Source organism: Pseudopipra pipra, chromosome 14 (genome assembly GCF_036250125.1).
Source record: "Pseudopipra pipra isolate bDixPip1 chromosome 14, bDixPip1.hap1, whole genome shotgun sequence".
NCBI classification, from domain to species: domain Eukaryota; kingdom Metazoa; phylum Chordata; class Aves; order Passeriformes; family Pipridae; genus Pseudopipra; species Pseudopipra pipra.
The window spans coordinates 7,474,170-7,500,043 of NC_087562.1; the positions used below are offsets into that span (position 1 = coordinate 7,474,170).

At 48.3% G+C, this 25,874-nt stretch overlaps 1 protein-coding gene across 2 annotated transcripts; it reads right to left on the reverse strand.

The window, feature by feature from the left end:
* Positions 1 to 601: 601 nt before the first annotated feature.
* Positions 602 to 24,202, reverse strand: KLHDC4 (kelch domain containing 4). Of its 2 annotated transcripts, XM_064671006.1 has the most exons (12): positions 23,990 to 24,202; positions 22,837 to 22,928; positions 21,943 to 22,021; positions 20,991 to 21,089; positions 18,333 to 18,469; positions 11,559 to 11,651; positions 10,998 to 11,157; positions 5,625 to 5,706; positions 3,574 to 3,782; positions 2,040 to 2,448; positions 1,418 to 1,534; positions 602 to 1,158 (listed from the first exon to the last, which is right to left on the reverse strand). In XM_064671006.1, the coding sequence occupies exons 1-12, from the start codon at positions 24,086 to 24,088 to the stop codon at positions 983 to 985; spliced, it is 1,752 nt and encodes a 583-aa protein (XP_064527076.1). In that variant the 5' UTR covers positions 24,089 to 24,202; the 3' UTR covers positions 602 to 982. The 2 variants fall into 2 exon arrangements, with proteins under 2 accessions (XP_064527076.1, XP_064527077.1); XM_064671007.1 differs by lacking the exons at positions 20,991 to 21,089; positions 21,943 to 22,021; positions 22,837 to 22,928; positions 23,990 to 24,202 and adding an exon at positions 20,226 to 20,363.
* Between the last annotated feature and the right edge of the window lie 1,672 nt (positions 24,203 to 25,874).

Here is a 25,874-nt window from a genome sequence, read left to right on the forward strand (position 1 = left end):
TGATGTCCCTGCCAGTGCAATACCCCTGGCACCTGGATTTCCCTGCACAAGGACAGCCAGTCCTGGTGGCACCTCAAGTCATCCCTTGTTTGATGCAGCACACACTTGGATCCCATCTGTTGTCCCTATGGACACAGCACTGCTCTGCTGGGAAGGGAGCGATGCCTTGAGGAGAGAGAGGGGCTGAGTGGGGAAAAGCAGTTCCTGGAGTGTCAGCCCATTCCCTCCTGTCCTCAACACTCCACCAGGTCTCCAGGTAGGACATTTCACTGCTCATAAAGAGTTCCCCTGTAGGACAACTGGGCCAACATGTGAGAAACTGAACTTAGGGAGATTCCCCAAGGAAAGGCAAAACCTGGGGCAGAGGACAGGAAAAAGGAAGAGGATTCTGTTCATGCATCAGGGGTTACAGTGGCCCCCATAAAGAGGAGGTAGGAAAGGACTCCTAGGTTTCTCCAGGTAGGGCAGACACACCTCAGGGCTACTGGTGCACCTTACAACAAGCACCTGTGTATCTCACAGCAGGAACAGCGACCCCTCTTCCACACCAGGAGAAAAACAAGTAGAAAAGGCAGGACTGGATGAACTGAGAAAACCAAGATGACGTAGCCAAGTAAGTTTATTGTAGAAACCCTTGGAGACACTTTCTGGCCCCAGTCAGGGTGGGAAATTTGGGACCAGCGAACCATTGTGATGTGCAGTTTGTCCTGCAGACTCAAAACAAAGAAGTCAGTACTGTATAGCCCAGCCTCAGCAGAACAGGTGCTTGGACAGCAATCCTGTTCCTCAAGACCCTCCCACAACCTTCCCGGGAATAACAGCATATCCAGAGCACTAAGCAAGGAGGCTGCTCAGCCCAGAGGCCCTCAGAGGAGGGAAAAGCTGGAGTGCCAGGATGCCTTCTGGAGATCAGGCTGGGTTTAGCAGGGCTGACCACTGCTCCCAGCACGTTTGTTCACTCCTGGAACAGCCTCAGCACCGTCTAGACCGAATCCTCATGGAATGTCTTTGCCATGGCATGAGCCACCTTGACCACCTTCTTCTCCTTGGCCTCGGGGCCCATGTGGCTGCGGGCCACTTTGATCCAGTACTGCTCTGTCCTGGACAGGTATTCCTCAGGGTTCTCACCAGGCTCCACGGCTGGGTGCTGCTCCTCTCCTGGTGCAATGGGAGGGAGACACAAAGAGAGGTCACAGCCAGGCCAAGAACACTCTTCAGCTCACGTGTCCAAATGTAACACCCTCAAAATCTACCAGTAACCAATAAAACTTCTCTTCTATCCCAAGAGCAATATACTATGAAAGCTTTGCTTTTGCTGGAAAACTCACCTGGATGCCAGTGAGACTTTCCAGGCTGGCAGCAGAACCTGGTATTTTACTTTAGATTAGTATGGAGAAGGCATTAATTTGATCATTACCTTCATCATCTTCACTCTCCTCTTCAGAGCTCTCCTCTTCCTCTTCTCCTCCCTCTGCACCTTCCACATCATCATCCTCTTCATCCGACTCCGACTCCTCCAGCCACTCTTGGGCTTCTTGGATGAGAGGGGAAACAGAAGAGAGGTACAAAGAGATAATTAAGGTACAAAGAGATTACCTTAGAGATAATTAATACAAAGAAATAACCCCAGAGATAATTAAGGTATGAAGAGATAGCCCCAGGTAATGCCCATGTGCTTTGAAGGACCCAACACTCTCACTGCCCTGAGGTGAGGACAGGCAAAAGCATCCCTGTCCTCTGCCAACTGGACAAGCCTGGCACATCAGGACTTCCCAGGACAGCACATGCCACCAGTGAACAAAGATACTGTTTACAGGTCTTGGTTTCCAAAGCAGACAGACCAGTGATAGCAAAGCTCTGACCAGACAGGTTTCTGGTAAGACACTGCATTATCACACACTCCCAAGCTTCTTCCTGCCTAGGAAAAACCACCACTCAAAGGCTCATCCCTCCCCTTGAGGAAGCTCCATAGTTGGTTTTTTCCCTGGTGTGGTGTTGCTACACTCAAGGCAAAGGGACAGATCCCACCACAGGCTTACTTGGATCCATCTCCACCAGCACCTTCCACTCCTCCATCTTGTGCAGGTCGATGCTGTGCAGGTCACTGAGGGTGAACTGGCGGTCGCCCACCTCGAACATCCCCCCGTACACGTAGAGGACCCCGTGTTTCACTGCCACCATGGCATTGGAACGTGGGCACGGCTCCACTTGCTGGCCCAGGGCTCCAGTTTCCTCCTCCTCCTCCTCCTCAGATTCAGACCTTTCCTTCTCTTCTGCAGGTCCAGAGATCACCTGCTTGATGGTCATGACAGTCCCATCTTCTGCCACCACCTCTTTGATGATCTCCAGGGGGCCCTGGGGAGGTCTCTGCTCCACCTCCTCATCTCCAGCAGCCTCTGACTCGGCTTGTCTGCCTCGTCTCCGCTTCCTCTTCTCTGATTTTGGTCCCTGTGAACAGGAATGAAAGAAGACTGTGTGTGAACTGTGTGCACCTAACAGCACTTTAGTACAAGTAGCACAGATGCTGCTGGGAGGGAGAACTGTCATTTTTCATTACAATTCTGAGTCTCAAACGATAGGTGCAACTTCAGCATGAACTTCTAACAGCCTAAAACAAGGAGCAGTGGAAATCCTGGAGAATCCACGGTATGGAACTGCTTCCTAACAGCTCTTCTGCTCTCAGGTGCCACAAACACAAACAGAGGCCACTACTCTGTGACAGGAGCAAGAGAGAGTAACCCACGATTTCCTGAAATCACAACAATTGCTGGGTGCTAAATTACAGTGCATTATCAGGCAGCACTCCAGGTCTTGGGAGTACTGCATGAAAGGGCTGGAAAACAGGCAGTTTTGGAAGGCAGCAGCAAACATCTGAGTGGATGTTTGCCTGTTATTATGTGATTGACTTCTCCATTTTGAGAACAAAGCCAGAAACAGGCAGAGGGAAGAAGTTCAAGCAGGTCTTTGCACCTCACTTGCCCCCTGAGAGTGGTTCAAACATAATCAAAGAGCTGAGTTGGGCTGAGGGCCCCAGTTCTGAAGTCCTTATGAGCCAAGGTTAATATTTCATCTCTTCTGGTAGCTCAGCATTGGAGAAAAGAGGGAGGGTTTTTGATCCCAACAAGATCTTTACACAGTAGCTTTTACTGGACTATCTCAGACTTACATGTCTGACCTGGAAACATCCTCCAGTAAAACACCATAAATGTTTTCAAGCTGCTTGGTTTCATTTTGCATTACACAACAACGAGGCAGAAGCAGCCTGAATCCTGGAGGAAGGGAATTGCCTCCTGAGGCACTCTTACACCTGGAGTTACCAGAAAGGCCTCCTCTAAAGAAAAAGCTCATTGCTCCACCCCTGGAAGTGTTCAAGGCCAGGTTGGACAGGGCTTGGAGCAACCTGGGATAGTGAAAGGTGTCCCTGCCCACAGTAGGGGGTGGAACTGTGGAGCTTTAGGGTCCCTTCCAACCCAAAGCAGTCCATAACACTGTGTTTCCATGCAAGCTCTAAGATGCCCAAAGGACATTTCAGCTGAGAAAGACAATGAACCAAATAGATGTGAACATACAGACCTTGAGCTGTGCAGGGAACCAGCGGTTTTTCCCCATGTCATAGAAATAGATATCATTGAAGAAGTCCCCCTCAAGGCTCTCCTCCTCCTCCTCATCCTGCACTCCCCCAAAAAGGAGGGAGCGGTTACCAGGACCAACAGCCACAGAGAATCCGGACCTGGGAGGGGGTTTCACCCCGGAGGGGCTGAGCCGACTCCATGTCCACTTCTCTGGAAATGGAGAAAAGCAAATATGAGCATCAGCAAAGGAGGATCCTGACTGATTTGTGTATTCCAAAGCCCTTCAGTATTCTGGAAAATAATTCAATGCCCTGTTTTGGACATTCTCAGAACTATCTTCAGAGCATTCTGGGGCAAGGAGCCTCGTGAAAGGGGCTACACCTTTGGAGTTCAGACAAGGCCTGATTATATGCAGCCTTCAAGCACCCAGGAAAATTCCCTGCATTATCCCATGGAGCCCAGTCACCTTCCATCAGTTCTGTCCACCTTATCTACCCTACTTGCACCACTGCCTGAACCCCAAAAATAAGCACAGTTCATCCTAAGAAGCCCCAACCACGCTTTAAAAAAGGGGTCAGCAGCAGGAGAAGGCTTGTGCTCTATCCCTCTGCTTTTGCTCTAATCCTTTCTACTCTGACTTTAAAGAAAATCCCTAAAATGCAGGCTGGGAGAAGCACATGCACTGCCCAAGCCCTGTGCTTCCAAAGGAACCTCAATTTCAACAAGACACAACTATAAATAGGACATAATGCAAAGAGGGCCTGGAATCCAGACAGTGTTTGTGACCAACCCTCCTCCCCAAATCCCACTTCCAGACACTCAGGATTGAAGAAATCAATCACAATTTTAACATTTTAGACATTTAGCTCAAAGAAAATTGTCCCATTCCCTCAGTCAAGGATAAAATATTCTCTATAGTAAGGAAAACGATGGCATTCCTATTTCTGGGTACATTCCAAGAGAAAGCAACCAATGACCCACTCTGAAGCAGTCTGTTCCTGAAGGATTGTACCCCATGGGAAGAGTGTGAGTGATCTCTCCCCACCCTCATCCCAACCTGTGAGCCTTTTGTTGGTTCTCTCCCTCTTGCCCAGTTGAGGAGGGGAGGGATAGAGCAGCTTTGGAAGGTACCTGGAGTCCAGCCAGGGACAACCCACCCCAGGAAAATTCTGAAATTCCAAAGATTTTCTGTTGTGAAACAGAAAAGGAGTGATCAAAATGTCCCAGAAGCAGGAATTCTGAAATGTTGTTTTAATTCCCTCCCACATACAAACCAAAAAAAATTCCTAAAATATCTTTCCTTGTAGTTTTTCCTGAGGCTGCCGGTGCAGGCCAGAGCTTCTCACTTATGCAAGGAGTCTGGAGACCCTCCACTCCATCTCAGAGTATTCCAGGAGGTGTCAACAGAGAGGATGTTGTGAGCTAGAAGTGATTGTCTGACAAAAAGAATATCCCAGCCTTTCTCCAGAGCTCTGCCAGGTTCTCACCCTGCTCCAATTCCCAGTGTTTCACTGCGTTGGAGTAAAACATTACACAGCTCTGAAACAAAGTCACCTGGAGCTGAGAACTACAACTCCTTCCAGCCTCTGGCTCCCCTGGAAGCTTTGCTCAACAAAGCAGACACAGCCTCATCCTTCCAGGCTGTAAAATAGACTGTGATAAGGGGATAGAACCACTGCTGCAGCAACAGGCACCTACTTCCCATTTCCTTTCACAATTCTGCATGTGTGAGGGTCCATCTTCCCTCTCCAGCACACAAGGAGAATGTAATTCCTCCTACATGCTCCTGAAACTGCTGTTCCCTTCACCCTTCCCTTCATTTTAAGCTACAGTCAGAGAACAAATGCACTGAGCTACTCCTGGGAAGAAAAAACATCTAAATCAACTCATCTGCTGTGTTTACCCCCAGAGCAAACACCAGGGCAGAGCTTTCCACTGAGAGGGAAATTTTGTTCAGGGCCTGGGGTTTTTTGGTGTGTTATTCAAAGGAAGGGAGAGGATTTGCATTGCCAGTCCTGCAGCATCACTTCCAGCACAGCCCACAGCACTTACCTTCCTCCTTGCCCACTCCTTCAGCCTTCAGCAGGAACATATCCGTGTGCAGGGTGCCCTTGTCAACATCCTTCTTAATTCTCTGCAGGGAAGGCAAACACAGGGATGCTCAGGGAAAAATCATAGGAGGTCCAATTGAAAATGCAAACACTGGGACTGGGCAAGGAGAAGCCACTGAGGAGGCCACGGTGTGGCTCTGGAGTATCACAACCACTGGGTTCAAACCAGGAACTTCCTGTGACAGCCAGGAAGGGCTCTCCAGGCTGCAGCACAGACCTGGGACTTGTGGACATATGAAGACTAAAGGATGTAGTTTAGGGGCAGGAATTTGGCACCTGCAGCTCACACCTTTGGCCTCTGGGGTCCCACAGAGCCCTGAGCAACAGGTTTTCTTCTCCTAAGCACAAACAGAAACCCCACTCCCAGTTCTACTGAAGGCAGGATCAAACCTCAGCTGAGGCAAATAAGTGCATCCCTTTAAATGGGATTTTCCTCCCTCCTCTCTGTAAGCCACACGCAGCACTGAAGGCAGCTCTGCCACACCACTGCAGGAGCTCTTTCAGCAAAGCCATTATCCACCCATCCTTCATGCACAGCCTGCACTTCCTTGTAATTCCCTTCCTCCTGGGGCGATAGCATTGCTGTATTGCTGCTTCCAGGATCCAGCAGTGGATCCCAGGGTCCAGTCCTCAGGAAGATGAGCAGCAGGGTGCACCTGAGAACACAACAGCACAGCACTGGCTGTTCTTGCTCCACACCTGTGCCTTTGCACCCGACAGGTTTTATTACTGCAGGGTCTGCTGTGGTGCTGCTGCACAGCCTGGTATCCAATTCTTGGGAATGGTATTAAATTCTTCAGGAAAAGAGAGGAAAGTGTGTTTGAGGCACTGCACGACGACGCTGTGATGTGGATGATGCTGAGGAGCCTCAGGGAAGGCTGATGGTGAAGTGATGGAGGAACAGGAGAAATCTGCTCACAGAGCAGCAAGAAGGAAGCTGCAGTTCATTTAAAGAGCAGGGTCTGCCTGAAGGGCTGACTTGGGAAATCTCTCAGTTTGGGGCTGGGCTACATGTTCTGTTGCTCTCCACACACACCTAATGAGTGAAGTGATAGACACACACACTCTTCAGGACAGAATATCCACCCTGGAGAGATCCCATTCTATGCAACCACTTCCACAAAGTCAACAACTCCATTGTTCCACCTGCTGTCCTTGAGCAACAGGACATCAGGCCCACAGGGACAGGAAACCTGTAAGGAACAAGCACCAGGGACAGGCCTATTTTCTGAATAAGGGGTTAAACAGTGATGGAAAACTCCCACAGCCACTGCCTGTGGAAAACAAAGCATTTTTTGCACAGGTGAGTGGTTCTGAGGCATGGCTGGAAGAGCTCTGGAGTTGGAGACATGGTTGGAGGGGCTGGGAGTGTGAACAGACCCTTGAGAGAGCTGCCAGGGTAGGAAGGGACAGAAATACCCTCTAGAAAAGGTGCTGATTTATGGAATATACCCTTCACAGCCTGGCAGAGCAGGTATTGTGGCACTTTGAGTTCAGAGGGCTGTGAGTCACTGTGCTGAGCAAGTGCCACGCTCTGGCCAAGTCACAATTCTGTGTCTGTCACACGGGCCAGGAGCAGCAGAAGTCACTGCAGGCTGTGGACAGCTCAGATACAGTAGCTTTTTAGTCTGTCCCTCACTTTAAACACCCTTACAAGGCTCACCTGAGCTAAGAGCTGTCAGGGATGGATGGGCAGATGCTTCACACCTGGCAGTGTCTGCCAAGGATAACAGGAATGGGAGTTCTGTCCTCCCCAATCCCAGGCCAGCTGCAGTTTGTCCTGAAATGCTGGACAGAGCCCACATTCCCACGTGCAGGGCACACACAGGTCAAGCATGAGGAGCACAGTGGGATGAGCACTGTCTGCAGGAAAGGAAGGGGAATAAACACTGGGAGAGCAGTTGCTTCACTATCATACAAGCTGTGTGGAATAACTGCATTATTTTTCTCCTGAACACCACAGAGCTCCCTGTAGTAAACACACTGCGTATGCAACATGACAAAGCTCCCTGAGCTCAGAAAACCCCAATGAGGTGGAGTGGGAGTTAGTTATTTGTTGTCAAAGAGATGCCTGTTTTCCTCAGCTCACACTGGCTCTAAGCAGACACTTCACCAGCTGCTGGAGAGATCAACCCCCTCACAACACCCAGGACACCCCCCTGCCCCGAGCAAATCCTGTCAGTCACAAGAGGCTCCTGTTCCCCCACTGTCCTTCCTGCCTTGAAGTTTCAGATGTTTGCTTTCCAGCACAAAACTGGCTTGGATACCCACAGCCTACTGCTTGCACATACAGGTGCAGCTGGAAGTTACAAGAGCTTTACAGGTATTAGCTAAAAAAATCCAGCTAAAAAGACAGCAAGGAAACTGAGACACAGAGAGCTCGAGAAGCGGAATCAGGATTCTCCCTGTATAACATGCTAAACATGTCTGATATGAGATCAACAGTGGTAAAATACATCCAATTAGCAGAAATCTTTAGCAGGCAGAGCTATAGAGGGAGCCAGTCCCACCAGACCTTGCAATTCAGGCAAACACTTCAGCCCTGCCACAAGCAATCTACCAGCAGAACCCACTTCAGCTTTGCAATGACTGCCATGAAAAAAAACCCAAAACACCCCAAAACAACAACAAAAAATCCCCACAAGCTGATCATCTTTGGCATCCCTAAGCCTTGCACACCCATGGCTTGGAGGCTGCACCTGCAAGGTGGAGCAGCATCAGCTCCAACCCTTCAGTGCCAGTCAGGCTCACTGTGCTCACGTTGCCTAGCAATGGAGAGGGCTCGGTGCTTCACACAGCCAAAAATGCAGCTTGCTGCAGCAAACCCCAGCCCCAGCACGAGAAATGGGAGAGGACATCTTTCAGATCAGCAGGAGAGCAAGGCTGAGCTCCTTGTGGGATCCTGAGGTCTGTTTTAGGCAGGGCCGACAACACCCACAGCATCCCCTTCTGTAGGAGATCACAGAAATTGTCTTATCATCTCTAGGCTGAAGATGAAACAGATGAACTATTGTGCTAAGAATCCTGCATTTTAAAATATGAGGCACCAACATCTCAAGTTAGTCACACTCAGGGTTGTGAAGCTCCTTTTTCACCCTGGTTTGTCACCACTTGGTCAGCAAAATCCAGTGGCAGGCACAGCAAAGGCATATCTGGGGACCAAGGTCCTGCATTGCCTTAAACCAGTCACTTCATCTTTTCTGTCTCTGTTTTCCCAGCCATGAAAGAGACTTTTTTATTCAGGTCACATGAAGGAAATTCAGCAACATGGCCTGGACTGACAGACATTACTGAAAACAGACTCTCCACATTCAGTTCTCCAAGTCCAGAAATCAAAGCAGGGACCAAATCTCTGTTTGTGCCTTCCCAGCTCCTTGCCTGTCACAGGACACAGCCCTGTCACATCACAACTGTCCTCCAGCAATGGGACACCCACATTATGTCCATATTAAAATCAGGATTTTCCCTCCTCTTCCCTTCAAATCAATCCCCACCACATAAAAGCCTGGAACAGCTCTGGCCTCAGGAGGCCTCCACATAAATCTGCCCCTGGTTTACAGCACATGAGCAACTTAGTCCTGCCTCTTATTAGAATTCATGTATGACTTGGTGAATGGTGTTTTGCTTGGACACTTGCCTGACTGCACGTGCAAAAATGTCTTCATATGCCTCAAAATGTCTTCACAGCACTCCTGAATGGAGTATCTGCCTCTGTAGCTGGAGACAAGGAATGGGTCTTCTCTGGTACCTGCTCAACTCCAATTAAATATTGTTTCATCCATGTCTACCTCAGATTTCTCCCAAGAGTTCCCCAGGCAGGCACACAAGCCAAACACACTTTCTCCACTTTAAAGCAAACCCAGACACTCAGCTCCACAATATAAGCAAAGATACAATAAGAATTAAACAGCCACACATTAATGAAATCGTGTCTCTCCTAGAGGGGCTATATCCTGCTGAATTTAATTTTCAAGAGCATGCTAAAGGTTTTTTGCCTTTGCAGCTCCAGAAAGCTGTAGAGAAAATTCTGTCCAGTGCTTTGGTCAGTTTGTGCTACAAAAGCAGAGTCTGTCACGAATGGCCCATCAGAGAGAAGCACATTGACCTCTCTAAATTACTAAGGAAGCAGATTCCTAACACGAGTGGATGTTTTAATCTAAAAGCTGTTCTCCAGTCTGCAGAGGAACTACCCTCAGCTCTTATCCTTGCCCAGTGCTCTGCAAAAGGCTGAGGGCAGCTTTGCATTCCCCCATCCCTTCTACTTCATTTGTATGAGCCCAAACCAACCCAGAGCAGTGGGACAGAGCCCACCTTCGTGAAGTGGAACAGAACAACTGCAAACGCACCTCAACTTTTATATTTCCACAGGGCTCAGTGAGCACTTGAAATCCAGCTGTCAGTAGCCAGGAGATCCACATCCAGCAGAGCATGCAGGCTCACACTTCCTTCCCACCATCGAGAGTGAGGGAACAGGACAGAGAATGGAACAGGACAAAGCCCTTTCAGGTAGAAAATGCCTCTGTGTTGTTACTGCCATTTAATCAAATGCACATCTGATGAGACAGAGCCCAAAGCACAGGCCCTGAGGAGGCACAAACGCTTCTAAATATACAGACAGACTGAGTCCCTTCTCTCCCCTTTCCCTGCTTTCCTCCTTTGTTCATTTATTCCCACCAGAAGAACAAGGCGTCCTCCTCCCCCAGCAACGCGCTGCTGGAAGCGCTGCCGTTCCACGGAGACGGGAGCAGCAGGATCCGGGGCTTCTGTCTGCACTTGCAACATGAAAAGCTTTTGCAGGAGCCTTTTGCTCAATGAAATATTTACTTCCTGCTGCCCAGCATGGAGACAGGGATCCTTGGTCAATGAGGGTATGTGGCTGAAGGGCTGAAGGGTGTAAATTACTGTGATTAACAGGGCGAGGAGCAGAGCAGAGGGAGCTTGGTGCTCATGAAAAGTCTTCTCTGGCTTACTGAGTTTGCAAACTAGTGCTGCTCCCTCACCTCTCACTGATGGAAGAAAGCACAAGTTTCCTGGCAACTGCTGCTTTTAACCTGCCAGTGCTGGAACACAAATGAGTACTACCTGAGAATGTTTTAAGTTGGCAGCAACCACCACTGTTGCTTATTCTCACCTCTGTTATATCAACTCCTCATGTTGGATTAGAACAGCAGGGAAAATACAAAATTAATTTTTGACCAAGATTAGCCCCTCAATCAGCACAGAGCTGTATGAAGGCACAATGAGAAGACAAGGTGGCTCTTTTGGTTCTCAGGCTGTGGATGATGACTCTGACTTACCCCAAAGTCTCCCCTACCTGTTTGGAGTAGCCTCCATAGATGATTACACTGCCCTCAGGACTGGCAGTCATTTGACACCCGGATCTTGGAGCAGGCCCAATCCCTGCTGGAGCCAGCTTGCTCCAGGTGAAGGAGTCCAGGTTGAAGGCATACACATCATTGTAATAGATGTAATCCCTGGGGAGAGCAAAGGGCACAGCACAGCTTTTTGTAATGGTCATCACTTAGGACAGGCCTCCTAACAGTCCCCATGACAACAGAGCTGTGATCTCGTAACATGGGCGAGCCTATTGGAGAAGATATTTCTAGAAGACAAGGCTCTGACAAGATTTAGAGGCTAAAAGGGCTGTATTGAGCTTTAGGTACAAGGACGGGGAGCTACCGCAGTGATCAGCAGTGGTACAACGATTTCTCATGGAGACTCCAAATCAACAACACTTGTCTTTCTAACATGAAGTCCAGTCAGTAACAGTCCTGCTGAGAATAATCCTTCCTTTAACACCCAGATTTCTGTTGCTGGTGCAATTCTGTTGCTTGTTTCACAGAGAATTCAAACCCCAGCCATCCCAGTGACCCACCTGGTGCTCTCATGGAAACCCCCAAAGATGATCAGCTGCCTTTTGCATGCAACCATTCTATGTCCACTTCGCCCAGAGGGGCCTCCTGATGCCCTGAAACACAAAGAAGTTCCACTTATCAGCAAAATTCCCTTTCCTGTTAGTGAATCAGTCCATTTTTATTGAAGTAACAAGCAGCTGAGCTGGCTGAGTTCAGCTTCTCCTGCAATGGGAAACCACGGGGAACTTCACTGCCTTAGTATCTGTCTGTTGTTCTCCAGAACAGTGTGTGTGCTCTTCCAGGAACTCTTGGGATTTGCAACATAGGCAATTTTATTCCTAGATAAGCCAGCTAGTCCCTAACAGTATCTGAAGTCTTGAAGTCTCTTCTGCTATGAGTCAGGAACTAATTTTTCAGGAGAGTTTAATTGCAGTCAACTTGCACAATTGCAAGAAAGACACTCCAAACAAGAGATGTTTTCTCCAAGCACCAAGAGCCAGAGATTGGCTCTGACATCCACTTTCCTTCAGCATCTCAGGCAATCACATACCCATAACATCTTCACTCATCCACTTGCACTTAGGATGTAACACCAAACTAGTGAAAAGACTTTATAAATCACTCAGATTTCCTCAAAACCAAAGGCACTGCAGCAAAACAAGTCAACATTATTATCTTATCCTACTGAAGGAGAGTAAGGTTAGATGGCATATTGGGAAGGAATCCTTCCCTCTGAGGGTGGTGAGGCCCTGGCACAGGTTGCCCAGAGAAGCTGTGGCTGCCCCAGCCCTGGAAGTGTCCAAGGCCAGGTTGGACGGGGCTTGGTGTAACCTGGGATAGTGGAAGGTGTCCCTGCCTCTGGCAGGGGATGGAATGAGATGAGCTTTAAAGGTCCCTTCCAACCCAAACCATTCCATGACTGTATGATTCATTCTATGATCCCACACACTAAAAAGCAGCCACACATCACTGTTCTGCTCTTCAAGCCGTCCTGACCTTTCAGTTAAATGTGCTGCTTCCATTTCCAGAAACAAGCAACACCCCCCTATCTGTCACATCCAAAGGCTCCTGGGAAGCTGGGCAGCTGGACATGCCATTCCTGAGGGGAACAAGGATGCACCTTCCTTCATGTTCACCCACAGCCTGAGCATCTTCCCAGAGAGAGCAAAAACTACTTCAGGAACTTGCAAAACAAAGGCAACTATGGGCCAAACTGCAGGGAAAACAGGGTTTTGCTGTGTCTGTTCTCTGTCCCCATGGATTAATCCATCCCATTTTCACTCCCTGAGGAGTCTCCCAAGTGCACGCAGTTGGCACCACTGAACCCAGCAAGACTCCCCAAACAGGCAGCATTAACGTGTATTAAGTGATTGCACAATCAGGGCCTAAATAAAGAAGTTAAAAAAGCTGCAAAACCTAAAGCCACAACCCTCCTGCCACACTTGAAGTGGCAGCAGGGAGCTGGGAATTGTGGTGATGGATTTCTGGGGAGAGAGAAAATGAGGGCCCTTATTCACCACTGAAAATGACAACCTCACACCAGTCATAATGAGAAACTCCAAGCAGAACAGCAGCATTTGGGGAAGACTGAATTAATATTGATTGCTTGGAGTCTTTATTCTAACAGAGAGTTGGGTTTTCCAGGCATTTACTGAGTTTTTAAGTACCCCCCCGCAGAACAGCACCTCCAGAATTAATTTCATCAAGATCTGAAATCATTATTTTCTCTTTCTGTAACAAAGCTCCCACATTATTATTCCAAAGGATGGCACCTTTTAAACAATCTTTCTGTTTTTTTTAAGGAGAGAGGGAATTAAAAACCAACATGAACTATAAAATCTTGTTCTCAGAAGAGTATCTTGTGGCATATTTCTCAGACAGGTTTCCTCCAAGTTAAAAATCAATTCTGAACAATGAAAGGTTTGTTCATTGATGTGTGTGTTTTAATAAACAAGTTGCCACAAAAGTACAATTAACTCAAAGTCACAGACAAATGGCACAGTCAGACAGGACCTCACTGCAACTCCAGGACCTTCCTGCAAACTCCAAGACTTGTTTCCCAATTGCAAACTGTCCCCTTTTACCTGTATTGTTGCTCATGGTCCAAAACAAGCATTTTGGAAATGGTTTCCCAGGCTTTATGATTAATGCTCTACTTCATGGGGTTGACACTGGAAAGCAGACGTGTGGGAGGGAGCTGTAAATTCTCCAGATTTTTTTAAAAATAGATTAAAAGTCTGGATAAGGACTGGCTCTACACATGTAGAGCATGAGTCTGATCAGACCTGCTCCATAAGGAATTTGCTTTTGCTTGTGGAGTTACTCTGGGATTTATAGTAACCTACCAAAACCTGAATTCAGCCTCTGGATTCCAGAATTCCATGTCCCAGTGGCTACAGAACCACATGAGTTACCTTTCCATTCATTCCTTCATCCAGAGGATGCTCAGGTAAAATCTTGGAAATGTTCAATACTAATAAAAGGGATGCTGCAGAGAACATCCCATCAGAAGGGCACTCCAGGACAAAGCACTTTTACTCTCCAGTTCTCGAGGAAGCTGCAGCTCAGGATTTGTGTTCAGGGTTCACACTTGTGAATGCACACGGGCTGGGGTCAGTGTGTACACTGTGTTTGCACACTCAGGTGGGAAGGGCAGAAGGGAAGGCAAGAAGTGTCACAAGGCACAAAATCCTCAATTCAAATCCCCCAGGAAGTCAACAAACAGTTGCACATCCTGATCTACCAAAGAACAGGCTCACAGGGTTTCTGGGTTGATGATCTACTTGCCTTACACCAAAATACCCTCTTCTACCTGATGTGGCAGGGCCTGATCTTTCTGGTGAGAGCAGGAGAGCAGGAAGAGGCATCAGTCAGCCACAAACCCGTGCTGAAAGTCCTCCTGCTCTGCAGTGACTGCTCCAGTTCTCTCTGCAAACACCGTTAAACATACGCCAGTGAAACGCTACCCCGGGATATTTATAGCACCACATCTCACCAAACTGCTACAGGAAGGATCATTAACATTCCAGAATTAAAGGGAAGGGAGCTGCACGGGCTCAGAATCAAGACAAAGAATTCCAGAGGAGGGATGTGCCAGTTCCCAAGCCCAGTGATGCTCCCTGTCTCCTCTTCTCTGGGCCACGCAGAGCTGAGTGAGGATGTTCTCTCTAGGAAGGAATGAGGCAATTAGGTTAAAATATTGCTGCTCTAAGGCAGAGTAACAAACAGTTCATGGACTGAGGAAACCTCCTGCATCACACACAAGATAAGGTGGCTCCACTAAGTCAAAGTCAGCTGCTGGCACGGCTTCTAACGGGCTGGGATTTGTTGTGTTTGGATCATCTCCGTGCATGCAAAATGCAAGGAAATACAGCTCCATCTTGCTAAATATAGCAACTTTTAACTCTGTCAAGCAGCCTGACACCACTCTGCTCTGTGCTAGGAGAAAATGGAGCCAGCAGACACAGCACAGGGATGTTATTCACAGTTATTCAAGGTTTTCTCTTCAGAAGGGTTTTACAGTCAAGCCTCTCCTGGCATCAAGATGGTCTGTGGCATGAACTGTAGGCCAGGAAGGAGAACATAACTCTCTGAAATCCAAACTGTGGGGCTGGAATAACTAGATTTCCTAGAACTGCAAGTTTAGGTCCCAGCGGGGTCATCTTGGCTATTCAATCCAACAAACCAACACATCAAATCCACCTGAACCAGGGCACACGTGACCCTTCCCAGGAGAACAGGAATGGAAACTTTGTCTCTCTTGTCCAGACATTTCTTAATGAATAATTAATTGTTACTCCATTATTTGCACTAAAATGACATCTTCCAAACCAACTGAGTTTACTCAATACAAGCCTGTACCTCAAATGTCTATTGCCTGGCATTTATTCAGGTAACACTGCTACCACACTGGATACATGGAATTATTGCATGGCCTCCTGTGAAGGCTTGTTGTACCAGGGATGGTTCCCCACCATGATCCAACAAACCTATACAAGCTGCCCCTTCCATTTATGTTCCCAAATGTGTTCACTCTCCCAATATCACTATCCCCCAAGCTGACCCTCACTGTCACCACTCATCCCAGGTTAACGGCAATCCAAAATAAGCAAGTGATTGACTTCAGACACACATGAGAAACCTCTCTGGAAAAACAACAGCAGAAAGAAAAGTAAAATGTTGAAGGAAGTGAAATGCAGCAGGTGTTATGATCGTAGTTTTAAAGGAAATAGGGAAAAAAAATCTCTTGTGCAACTCAAAGTCATGTCTGCCCTCTCCCCTTCCCCTTTCCAAGCAGACTGTAATCAAGATGCCATATGGAAAAGCAAAGAGGCAGCAGAGAGTTGATTTTCACGCTCAGCCAGGTTAGGATTAAAACAAAGCCATCCCCTCCCAGGCTCCTCCACCAGCTGCCTCATTAATGCAGCTCCTGGAGCTCTGCCCGAGGATGGGGAGATGTGCCTTGCTTGATTCCAACCCTGGGACCAGGGCACGGGCGTTCCCAAAATTCCAGCAAGGCTGAGAAACAGATGTCCACCCAAACACGTGAGGAAGCTCAAATGGAGCAGATCCTGCACAAGGCAGGGAGAGAGAGAAGATCATCTCCCCAGGGCACTTCCACCCATGTAATTTATGATGCTCACTTAGAAAATGTCCATCTTTTATCTACTAGGAAACAATGAGGCATCAATGTCTGTAAATGCCTCCTCCCACTGTGGCAAGGCAGCCAAGGGGACATGCGACAGTACCTGGGATGAAGGGCAGCTCTGGGTGGCTCAAAGAGTGTGGTACCTCCAACTTGCTCCAAGGTGGGAATGGGAGCTCACTTTGCCCACCTGGCTCTCTCCTCACCAGCTGGAACAGCCCAGCACAACAAAATCTCTCGGTTTTAATCCAGCTGGGGCCTGGGAATGCTGAGGGCATCCTGCAGCTCCCAGGACATGCAGACTTCATCCTCAGCTCCAGGGCTGTGCTCTGGCAGGGTGAGTTACACTTCAGGCTGCTCTTCCAGGTGGGATAAGGTGCAGGATGAGCAGAGCCTCATACCCACCTCTTTTCCTCCTCCCAGGCAGGTCAGATCCTGCAGCCTTAGTTTTGGGAGTGGAAAACCCTAAATCAGCTCTATGTGAGAGGAAAACCTCTACCATCAGTGGTGGAGCCAACAAAGCCTCATCTGGATTCTCCAATGGCTCATAAAACCCAGTCAATCTCCAGCCCTCACTCTCCCTGCAGCTGGATGTCACCACTGCTCTCCAGTGAGGATTTTCCAATCAAGAGTTCAGTTGAAAAGTCAACCCTTTCTCCCAGCATGGATGGAGAGCATCACTTCCTCCTCCTGGTCACATGAGACTGGCAGGGATGTAACACATTGGAGTTATCCCCTTTGTTTGGATGAGGTTGAGCAGGGATCAGCAATTATTTTGGGGAAGCTGGGAGGGACAGTGACAGCAATTACATCAGATTCTGCCTTCCAACAACAGCCAGCTCAGCCTGCACAGTGACAAGTCTTTTTAATCCTTGCACTTCTTCAAGAGCCTTCCATAATTTTGGAGGGTTTCTCTTACCCCCACTTCTCCAAGACCAGAGCAAACCTGGCTTCCTGCAACAGGGAAAATCCCAGGTGCTTTTAGAACCACACTGGGGCACTGGTGAATCAAATAGTTTTCTCTCAGCATCCCAGAGCTACTCAGAAAGCCTATCCCTGGATTTCTGCAGAGCATGGGATCCTATGCTGTGAAGCATTCTCCAAAACCTGCCTATTTTGGACTCCCTGGGGTGTTTGCTCTCTATACCCCCCTGCACCTTCCACACCAGAGTCCCTCCAGTGCTATATCAACAACAGTAAAATTAAAACTCCCAATTGTCCCTTGTCAGGCAGGATCAATGCTCCCATTTTGCAGGGAGAGGGAAAAAGGTAAGACAGGCACAATGACTCACTGTGTGGCCTCGGGCAGTGCCAAGGCAGAGCCAGGGTATCCATCTCTGCACAGCTCATCCTAAACCATCCTCAATTACTGTGCAAGAGGAGACACAGACAACAGCACACTCTGTAAATGGGGTGAAAAGTGACAACCTGGGCAGATTTAGGGTTTCCCATGTGAAGAAAGGACATGGAGCTCCTAAGCAGGAGCTCAACAGGTCAAACAGCAGATAAGCAAGTGATCAAAACCTGCTGCTTTTGCCAGTGCATCTCAAGTATCAGCTGCACAGATAAAACTGTGCTCTGACTGATCCCCAAGTCAAGACAATCCCCAAGTCCAGGAGGAAGTCAATGCCCAAGTCAGAATGAAAGCCATATGTCCTGCCTCAGTTCTCTGGATGGTACACCAGAACTCCTCTTCTCTCACGTATAAACATGGACAGGAAAAGTGAGAAGCCAAAGGCTGAGGAAACATTAGCAGGGGACTTCAGGCCAGTTCCACAGAAGGTATTTACACCTTCACTCCTGTCAAAAACTACTTTTGGCACCTCTTCATTTTTGACAGGTCTGAATTAATGGCTTGTTTATCCCAAGGAATCTCGAGGCAGCAAAGGCCAGTTACCAGGAGCAAAGCTGGCTCTCTGGAGAGACACAAACTGTTTTCTCAAGGCATGTTAAAACTGGGAGATCCTCGCACTGGTTTTGTACAGCCCAGGAAGATGAAGCAACAAGAACTGTTTTGAAGTTGGACATTACACTCACCAAGGTTGGGAGGACAATATCAAAGACTGAACATCAGGCTGGAAGGGACCTCAAGGATCATCTGGTCCAACCTTTCACGGCAAAAGTCTAGACAAGGGGGCCCAGCACTTACTTGATCTGCTCCCAGGTCTTGGTAGCCAAGTGCAGGACCCAGAGATCCTTGTAGTGATAGAACTGCTCCCCGTTGGGAGATGCAAACTCCCCTCCAAAAATCCACAGCTGCCCCCCAGCTGTGGGCACCACGGCCGCCTGCCAGGAGAAGGAAAAGCTGGATCAGACAAGGCTTCAGGAACCAGACCCAGGAGAACTTTATCAGTTTTCGATCAGCTGCCTTGCTGGACAACAGCAGCTTACTGGGGCTGAAGGAAGGAGAATTTAAAATCCAAGTTACTTGTTGTTTGGCACACCTTCCCTACGGGAAAGGAAAGCTGGCCAAGGAGCTGGGCTCTTCCCACCTCCTGGCATCACTTCTCCAAGTTCAAAGTTTCCTAGGAAGCATCTTGGGATTAGTTTAACAATTGTTCAAATCTCTGTTCAAAAACAAACAAAAAAACAACCAACCAAAAAAACTCAAAGCACAGGAAGAAACATGCAGCATTTGGACAAGAGGAGACTGTTACTGCTTTGATTGGGGCAGTACAGAGAGGAGAGTATCAAAGAGAGGGGGGTTTGAATTTTTTTTGCACAGAGCAGCACTAAAACACCTTTGGGATGCAAACTGCCAGTTAAAAGCAGGAAGAGCAAGACTCTACTTCATTAAAATTATCTGTTAAGGACTAAGGAAGAAGGAAGGAATCCCAAAAAAGAAATTAGGTGGCTGTGCAGATTTCTTCCTTGAGTGGGAACTCTGTGTTTATTTACACTATAAACATCTTCCCTGTGTTTCTTCCAGGGTACCCATCACAGATCAACACTGGGATAATCTTTCTACTCACTAGGCCTTCATTCCCGCTCTCTCCCAGCAAACAAGATTTTTAGCATCACACATGGCCATGCCCTGACACAAACCAGCCTATACATGCAACGATAAAACACAGGAGAAAATCCTGTGTGCTTTCAGGCAGGATTTGTGGGAACATGAAGTTACCTAAACAAAAGGGAAAAATTCCTGATTTTCATGGCTATCAGGTGCTTAAAGCTTAAGGGGAAGGTACATCCAACAGCCTGCTCATACTTGTGTGTGACCTTTTCAAGAGCTGGCTTGGAATTCATCACACAACCAAACCTTTTCCTTGAACAAGTGACAACACCCATCCATAGCTATTCTCACCTCAGCTCTGTTCATAAAAGCCCTGACTGATTTGGGTTGGGAGGGAACTTAAAGTTCATCTTATTCTAACCTCTCTGCCACGGGCAGGGACACCTTCCACTAGACCAGGTTGCTCCAAACCCCATCCAACCTGGCCTTGGACACTTCCAGGGATGGGGCAGCCACAGCTTCTCTGGGCAACCTGTGCCAGGGCCTCACCACCCTCAGAGGGAAGAATTTTTTCCTAAAATTCTTCCTGTTGAACAGCTATAATGAAGCCAGTGTAACCTAGAGGACTGTGTGTCAGAGACCAGAGATGACAAAACATCTACACGACACCCCCAGCCAGACTTCTGTTCACCTCTGAGCTAATGCAGAATGTGCATTAAAAATAAAGCCACAAGAAAGACAACAAACCAGTCAGCTAATGAGGCTGAACTGTCTCCTGTGCAACTATAATTAATTATGAGACAGAAAACACTGCTGAAGCAGGACTGCTCAGATGGTTTCTCATTTTATTGTTGTTGTAATCCAGCTGTAGATCCTGATCTGCTCCGTTTGGATTCAGCTGCTCGACAGCCACCTGCTGGCTACTGGAATTCTGCATCTGAAATCAAGTTCTATCTTAAGACAAAGTAACCCAAAAATCAAGTCAGAATCTTTCAATTCAAGAAAGGACACACAGCTCAGAGAAAACTGGCACTTGGGAGCAGCATAACAAGGGTAGATGAACCTAATTGGGGTGTTGGATCTTACCAGGGAGCTCTAAAGAGCTTTGGCCATGGGGAGGAAAATGACATTCACATCCTGTACAGCAGCTTTTGGAAGGCACCAGTCACCCAGGCACTTGCTGGATAATCTAAAATAATCTATCATCTGGGGAGGGCCAAAGACCTGTAAAAAATACAAGTCTTTGGTCCAGTTTCTAATGTGCAGGTGTTCACATAACGTAAACAAACCTAAAATCTTCATCATCACAACCATCACAGTTCAGTGACCTGAATATCCAGAGGTGGAAAAGAGCCCAAATTCTACCTGCCAGCAGGAGTGGCAGTGTCTGTAACGCTCATGGAAGTTGGCCTGTGAGCTTTAAGGAAATAATAATAATTCACAGCATCTCTGCTGTTCATTCACAGCATTTTGGTCAAATTCTATCTTATAAATTCAGTTCCCCCCTGGGATTATGGAGGCTGAGCTGGTCCCTGTGTAATGCACCAGAGTTCATCTTCAAACCAAGAATTTCTCCCCTGAGTCCTGTTTGAGTCTTGCCAAATCAACAGACAGAACCTCAAACCTTCACTCCACACTGAATGTGATCAGGAGCACAAGCACCTTGGACAAGCTTGTACAGGCCCCCTCAGCAGAGCAGATGAAGTGACACCACTGGCAGCCCGTTACAAGGAGAATGAAGGGATGTAAGAAACCCTCAGGAGGAAAAAAAAAATCAAAAACCTATTCCCAATCACCTTTAGCACAGCTTTAGAACAATCCCAACTGCTGCTCTGGCACGCAGAGCTTTACCTGGTGAGCACATCGCCGTGGTGGCGGGTTGGGGATCTCCAGTTTGGACCAGCTGTTCTTCCTGATGTTGTAAATGTACAGGTCATTGTACAGGTACGTCTGTGGGAGAGGGAGAGAAAACACCACCTCAGTTCAGCCCTGCATGGGGTTATCTGTGAGTCTGGGGTGAAAATTGCAAAGCACATTGGGCAGGGAAGGAGGACCACCACCTCCTCCACCAGACTGGGAATCACCAACTGTTCCACAGTAACACACTGGACTGGAATGTTCTTTCCCAAACCCTTGGTGACAGCTTGAGATACGAGGACTTAAGAAGTTGGAGATTAACAAAGATATTCAGGTTAAAGTTGTTGAACTCCAGGGCCAGGAACAGCTTCAGGTAGTGAAGGAAGCAGAATTAGTTTAGCACATCACACTGGGTGATCCTGAGGCAGCCAAATGTCACTGTCAGGCTGGAGTTTTCCAGACCAGTTTGTATCCAGAAGCACAATAAACACCTGCAACTTGCAGAAATTCCAGAACAAGAGTGGCCATGTGCAAATATTTGCAACTGCTCCCACCTCCAAGGCGGGCACTGCCTTGCCAGCAGCAAAGGTGCAGAAGTATCTTGTTTTGAGAAGTGGAAGAGAAGAGATTCTTCAACAGTTATCACAAATGAGGGGCAGATATGGCTACAATTAAGTCTGGAGAAATTATGAAGCCCTGAAATATTGATGCTGAGACAATCACTCTGACTCCTTAATGGGTTCCAGCATGTCTCCTTCCTGCCAACAGCCCAGGCATGAGACAGAGCCATGGCAGAATTAAAAGGCTATTTTGCTCTCATTCAGGGACAAATCCATATTTTATGACTCCTGCCTCAAATTTCCCTTCAAATGAGACTCGTGCAAATTACAGTAAAAGGTAGGGAGGGGGTAGAATAAAGAAGGAAAAAAATGGAAGTATACATTACTTTTTGGCCATTGAAATATTCACCTCCAAAAAGGATCAACTCATCTCTCTCGGGGTGAGCAGAGAGGGAACCGTTCAGCCTGCAAAAAAACCAGGGATGGACAAAACATATGAGGAAGTCCTGTCAAGTTGGAGCCTTCAACTCTGCTGCCACCAGCACCTCTGCCCCCCAGTCACAAAGGTCTCTCCATTATCTGCCAAATTACTTGGCTGTGATGTTCACCCCAGGGCTAAAAACTTCTCCAAAGAAATTAACTTCTTAAAAACTTGCAGCAAGATGAATTGGCCACTGTCTGAAACCTTCTCCTATTTTAGGAGCACACGTTACACTGTCATTTAACTCGCCCTTTGACGTGAGCTCCTGAATTTTAATGCTGGTGTGTCAAGAACAAAAATGAGTTTTATGAGGGCACAGAACTGGGGGCAGAACTGGGCTGTCTCCTCTCAAGTTTTCTGTGTCATTATTCTGCAGTTGCCACTGCCATTGCTCTCCTACACACCCCAAGTCTGTGAACCCCCAATGATAAAAGTGTCTTTTATCTCATCTTTTTGCCCTGAAATGCCTTCCAAAACTTCCTCTTCACTCTTCTTTTTCCTCAAAGCCCTCTAATATAACCCTGCTTTACCTCCTTTGTGCTGATGAGACAGTTAAAAAGTGAATTTTAAGGCCAAAAAAGGCGCTTTTGGTCCCTTATTTAACCAGAGATTCAATAAACCAGGTATTTTATAACTCCAGATATCAGACATTTTATAACTCTAGATATCAGATATTTTACAACTCCAGATATCAGCTACGCCTTCCAATCTTGGGAAATAACTTTACATAAATAAATTTCATTACAAGCACCATCAACTGCTCTGTAAGTGACAGCCAAAGCCTCACACAACTTCTTACCTGGGTGAGGGGGGTGGGCAGGATGACTCAATTACTTGGGTCTTTTTAGCATCTAAACTCTGGAATTCTGCTATCAGGGCTTCAAGATCCTCCTGGAAATAAAAAGACAGACATGAGTTGCTTGACATGCACAGAAGCACCTGCACCTCACAGGAACCCATCATTCACACTCATGATTTCCCTTTTTTTTTTTTTTAAAAAAATATTGCCCAAATGGACTGGAAACTCTTTTATATCCAGATAAACCTCACATATCTTTATTCCCTTTCAGCTTCATCTAACTGAAAATAAAATCTGCCTCCCAAACTGTAGATACGCCGAGTCCAAGGGCAGAAGCAGGACTGCAGCAAGGGAGAGGTTCTGATCCATGGTCTCTCCTACAACCCCACTGCTCATCACCTCCCTTCAGTTCACCTTTTGGAAGGTGTGGTCCAAGCAGAGATTTCTGAAATCTGGGAATTTTGCCTCTGCAGCATGGAATGCGCTCTCCCTGCAGCCAGTACACACCTACACTGGCACCTTCCATGTCTTTAAACTTTGCATTATGATGGTAAGAACCCGCTTTGACCAGGGCAAAGTTGGTGTTTTGAGCCCCGACTCTAGGAGAGAATGAAACAAAAATTTTAATTTGATTTTAATACCAGGAAAAAAGGCTGGAGTGGATGGAAAGGAAGAAGGACACCTAAAGTGCATTTTCTTCTCCTCCTGCTGTCACATACAAGGGATTTAAACAAGTTACAGCCGCTTAGAATTAGAGAATCACAGAATGGTTTGGGTTGGAAGGGACCTTAGAGATCACCCAGTTCCAACCCCTGCCATGGGCAGGCACACCTTCCACTGGGCCAGGAGGCTCCAACCCTGTCCAACCTGGCCTTGGACACTTCCAGAGACGGGGCATTCCCGGAAGTTCAAGCTCAAGGAGCGTTTGGACAAGGCACGTGGTGGGAGCCTTGGGGTGTCCTGTGCAGGGCCGGGAGTCGGACTCGCTGTTCCCGATGGGCCCCCTCCAGCTCATATATTCTATGATCCACAGCTTCCCCGGACAGCCCAGGTTCCCTTTGGATTCGCTCCTTTGCTTCCAGACTGTTCCCGCGACCTCCCCGTCCCCCCACAGCGGCCCCAGCGCCGGGGGGCACCGGCGTCCCGCCCTCACCTCCTCCTTCTTGGCCCGGCGGGACACCTTCTTCTCCATCTTCGCCGCCGTCTTCTCGGCGCCCTTCCCCTTCTTGTCGCGCTTCCCCTTCTTCCCCATGGCGGCGGGGCCGGGATAGCCCCGGGATGGGCCCGGGATAACCCGGGATGGCCCCGGGATGGCCTCTCACAGCCCCGCGCCGGGCGCTCCGGGGGAGGGAGACAGCGCCCTCTGCCGGCCCGGAGGACTCATGGCGGCCACCGAGCGGCCGCGCTGAGGGAACGCTGAGGGAGCGTTGCGGCTGCCCCGACCCGGCGTTATGAGCCCCGCAGGCCCCGGGAAAGGGTTTAATGTGGCCCCGCACATCGCTTGTCACCTCCCCGCACTGCGCGGACACGCCTGCACACGATCCGATTTCCTCCTGCCCCGAGGAGAACGTGGAGCCCACAAAATGGCCCCCTCCCCTCACACAAAATGGCCCCCCCCCAGGGGAGGGGAGGGGGGCCCATGGAGGGTCACGGCCTCGAGCGGCGCCCGGGGCGGCTCAGGTTGGACAAAGGGATGGTCCCAGACTCGTTTCAGCGGTGCTCAGTGACAGGACAAGGAGCAGTGGCCATAAATAAAACACAAGTTCCACCTCAACGTGAGAAAGAACTTCTTTCCATGGAGGGTGTCAGAGCACTGGAACGGCTGCCCAGGGAGGGTGTGGAGTCTCCCTCTCTGGAGTCATTCCAAACCCATCTGGGCGTGTCCCTGTGTCACCTGCTCCAGGTGACCCTGCCTTGGCAGAGGGGTTGGACTGGAAGATCTCCAGAGGTTCCTTCCAACCCGAAATATTCTGTGATTCTATGATTAGGAGGAATTTCTTCACAGAAAGGGTGATTAAACATTGGAAGGGGCTGCCCAGGGAGGTGGCGGAGTCCCCATCCCTGGAGGTGTCCAAGGAATGACTGGATGTGGCACTGAGTGCTCAGGGCTGGGTGACAAGGCAGGGGTCGGCCACAGGTTGGACTCGATGATCCCAGAGCTCTTTTCCGACCTAAATGATTCTGTCACCTCATGGAGGCTCTGTGCAGAAACAAAATAAAATAAAAATAAACTACAGCAGAATTCCTTGGGGACTGGGTTGTTGAGCAAGCATTTTCACTTCCAGCTGCAAACTTTTGGGAATGGGGTTTATCCAGGCCAGTCTCTGGTGTGGAGAGCCAAAGGAAGTGGCAAGCACTGCAAGGTGATGCCAGGCAGCTGCTTTTTCCCTTGATGGCGGGGAAGGAATAATGATTTGGGTTTTTTACATGGAATCATGGAGTTTCATGCAGATGCTGAGCCCAGGGAAAAATTCGTGGGAAAATGCCTCCTTTGAGCACCTAACCAGCATGTGCGCTGTAAGTAGGAGTTGAAAGACATGTTTTAGCTGTGAGTTTCATCCCACTGCGCATCAAAATTGCCTCTGTGATTGTTTCTTGTGGAGCAGAAGGACTAAAATCATTATATTTTTCCCTGAATTCCCACAAAACCCCACATTACCTGGAAGCAGGGTGGTTTTCATCACTCCAACCCACCGCCTAGCCCCAAACCAGTGAGGATATCCACGAAGGTACAGCTCAACACCAACCAAATTATCCCAAACATCCAGTATGTGCCATGGAATTGCAGGATGGATCCTTTGCTTTGAACATCCACCCACACTTGAACCTCAGACCTTGGAAACACAGCCCTGAAGCACAAAGGGAAGAGCTGGGAAAGTTATTTTTGAGGTTGCAGACAACAAACGTCCTGACCAGCGCTTTGTTTTTCTGTTTGTTCAGGAAACATCAGGGTTACTACTGAAGCTGCACCGTGTCAATATTTATGCACAGGAAGGGAACAGAAACTACGGAGAGACCGGGTCAAGTGAACGGGGCAG

Excerpts from the sequence above, each read along its gene's own strand:
- KLHDC4 (XM_064671006.1), bottom strand. The coding sequence starts at position 24,088 with ATGGGGAAGAAGGGGAAGCGCGACAAGAAGGGGAAGGGCGCCGAGAAG. Across the intron at positions 21,090-21,942 it reads AATATTTCAATGGCCAAAAA|ACGTACCTGTACAATGACCT; the intron begins GTAATGTATACT and ends CCTCTCCCACAG. Across the intron at positions 1,535-2,039 it reads GCTGGTGGAGATGGATCCAA|AAGCCCAAGAGTGGCTGGAG; the intron begins GTAAGCCTGTGG and ends CTCTCATCCAAG.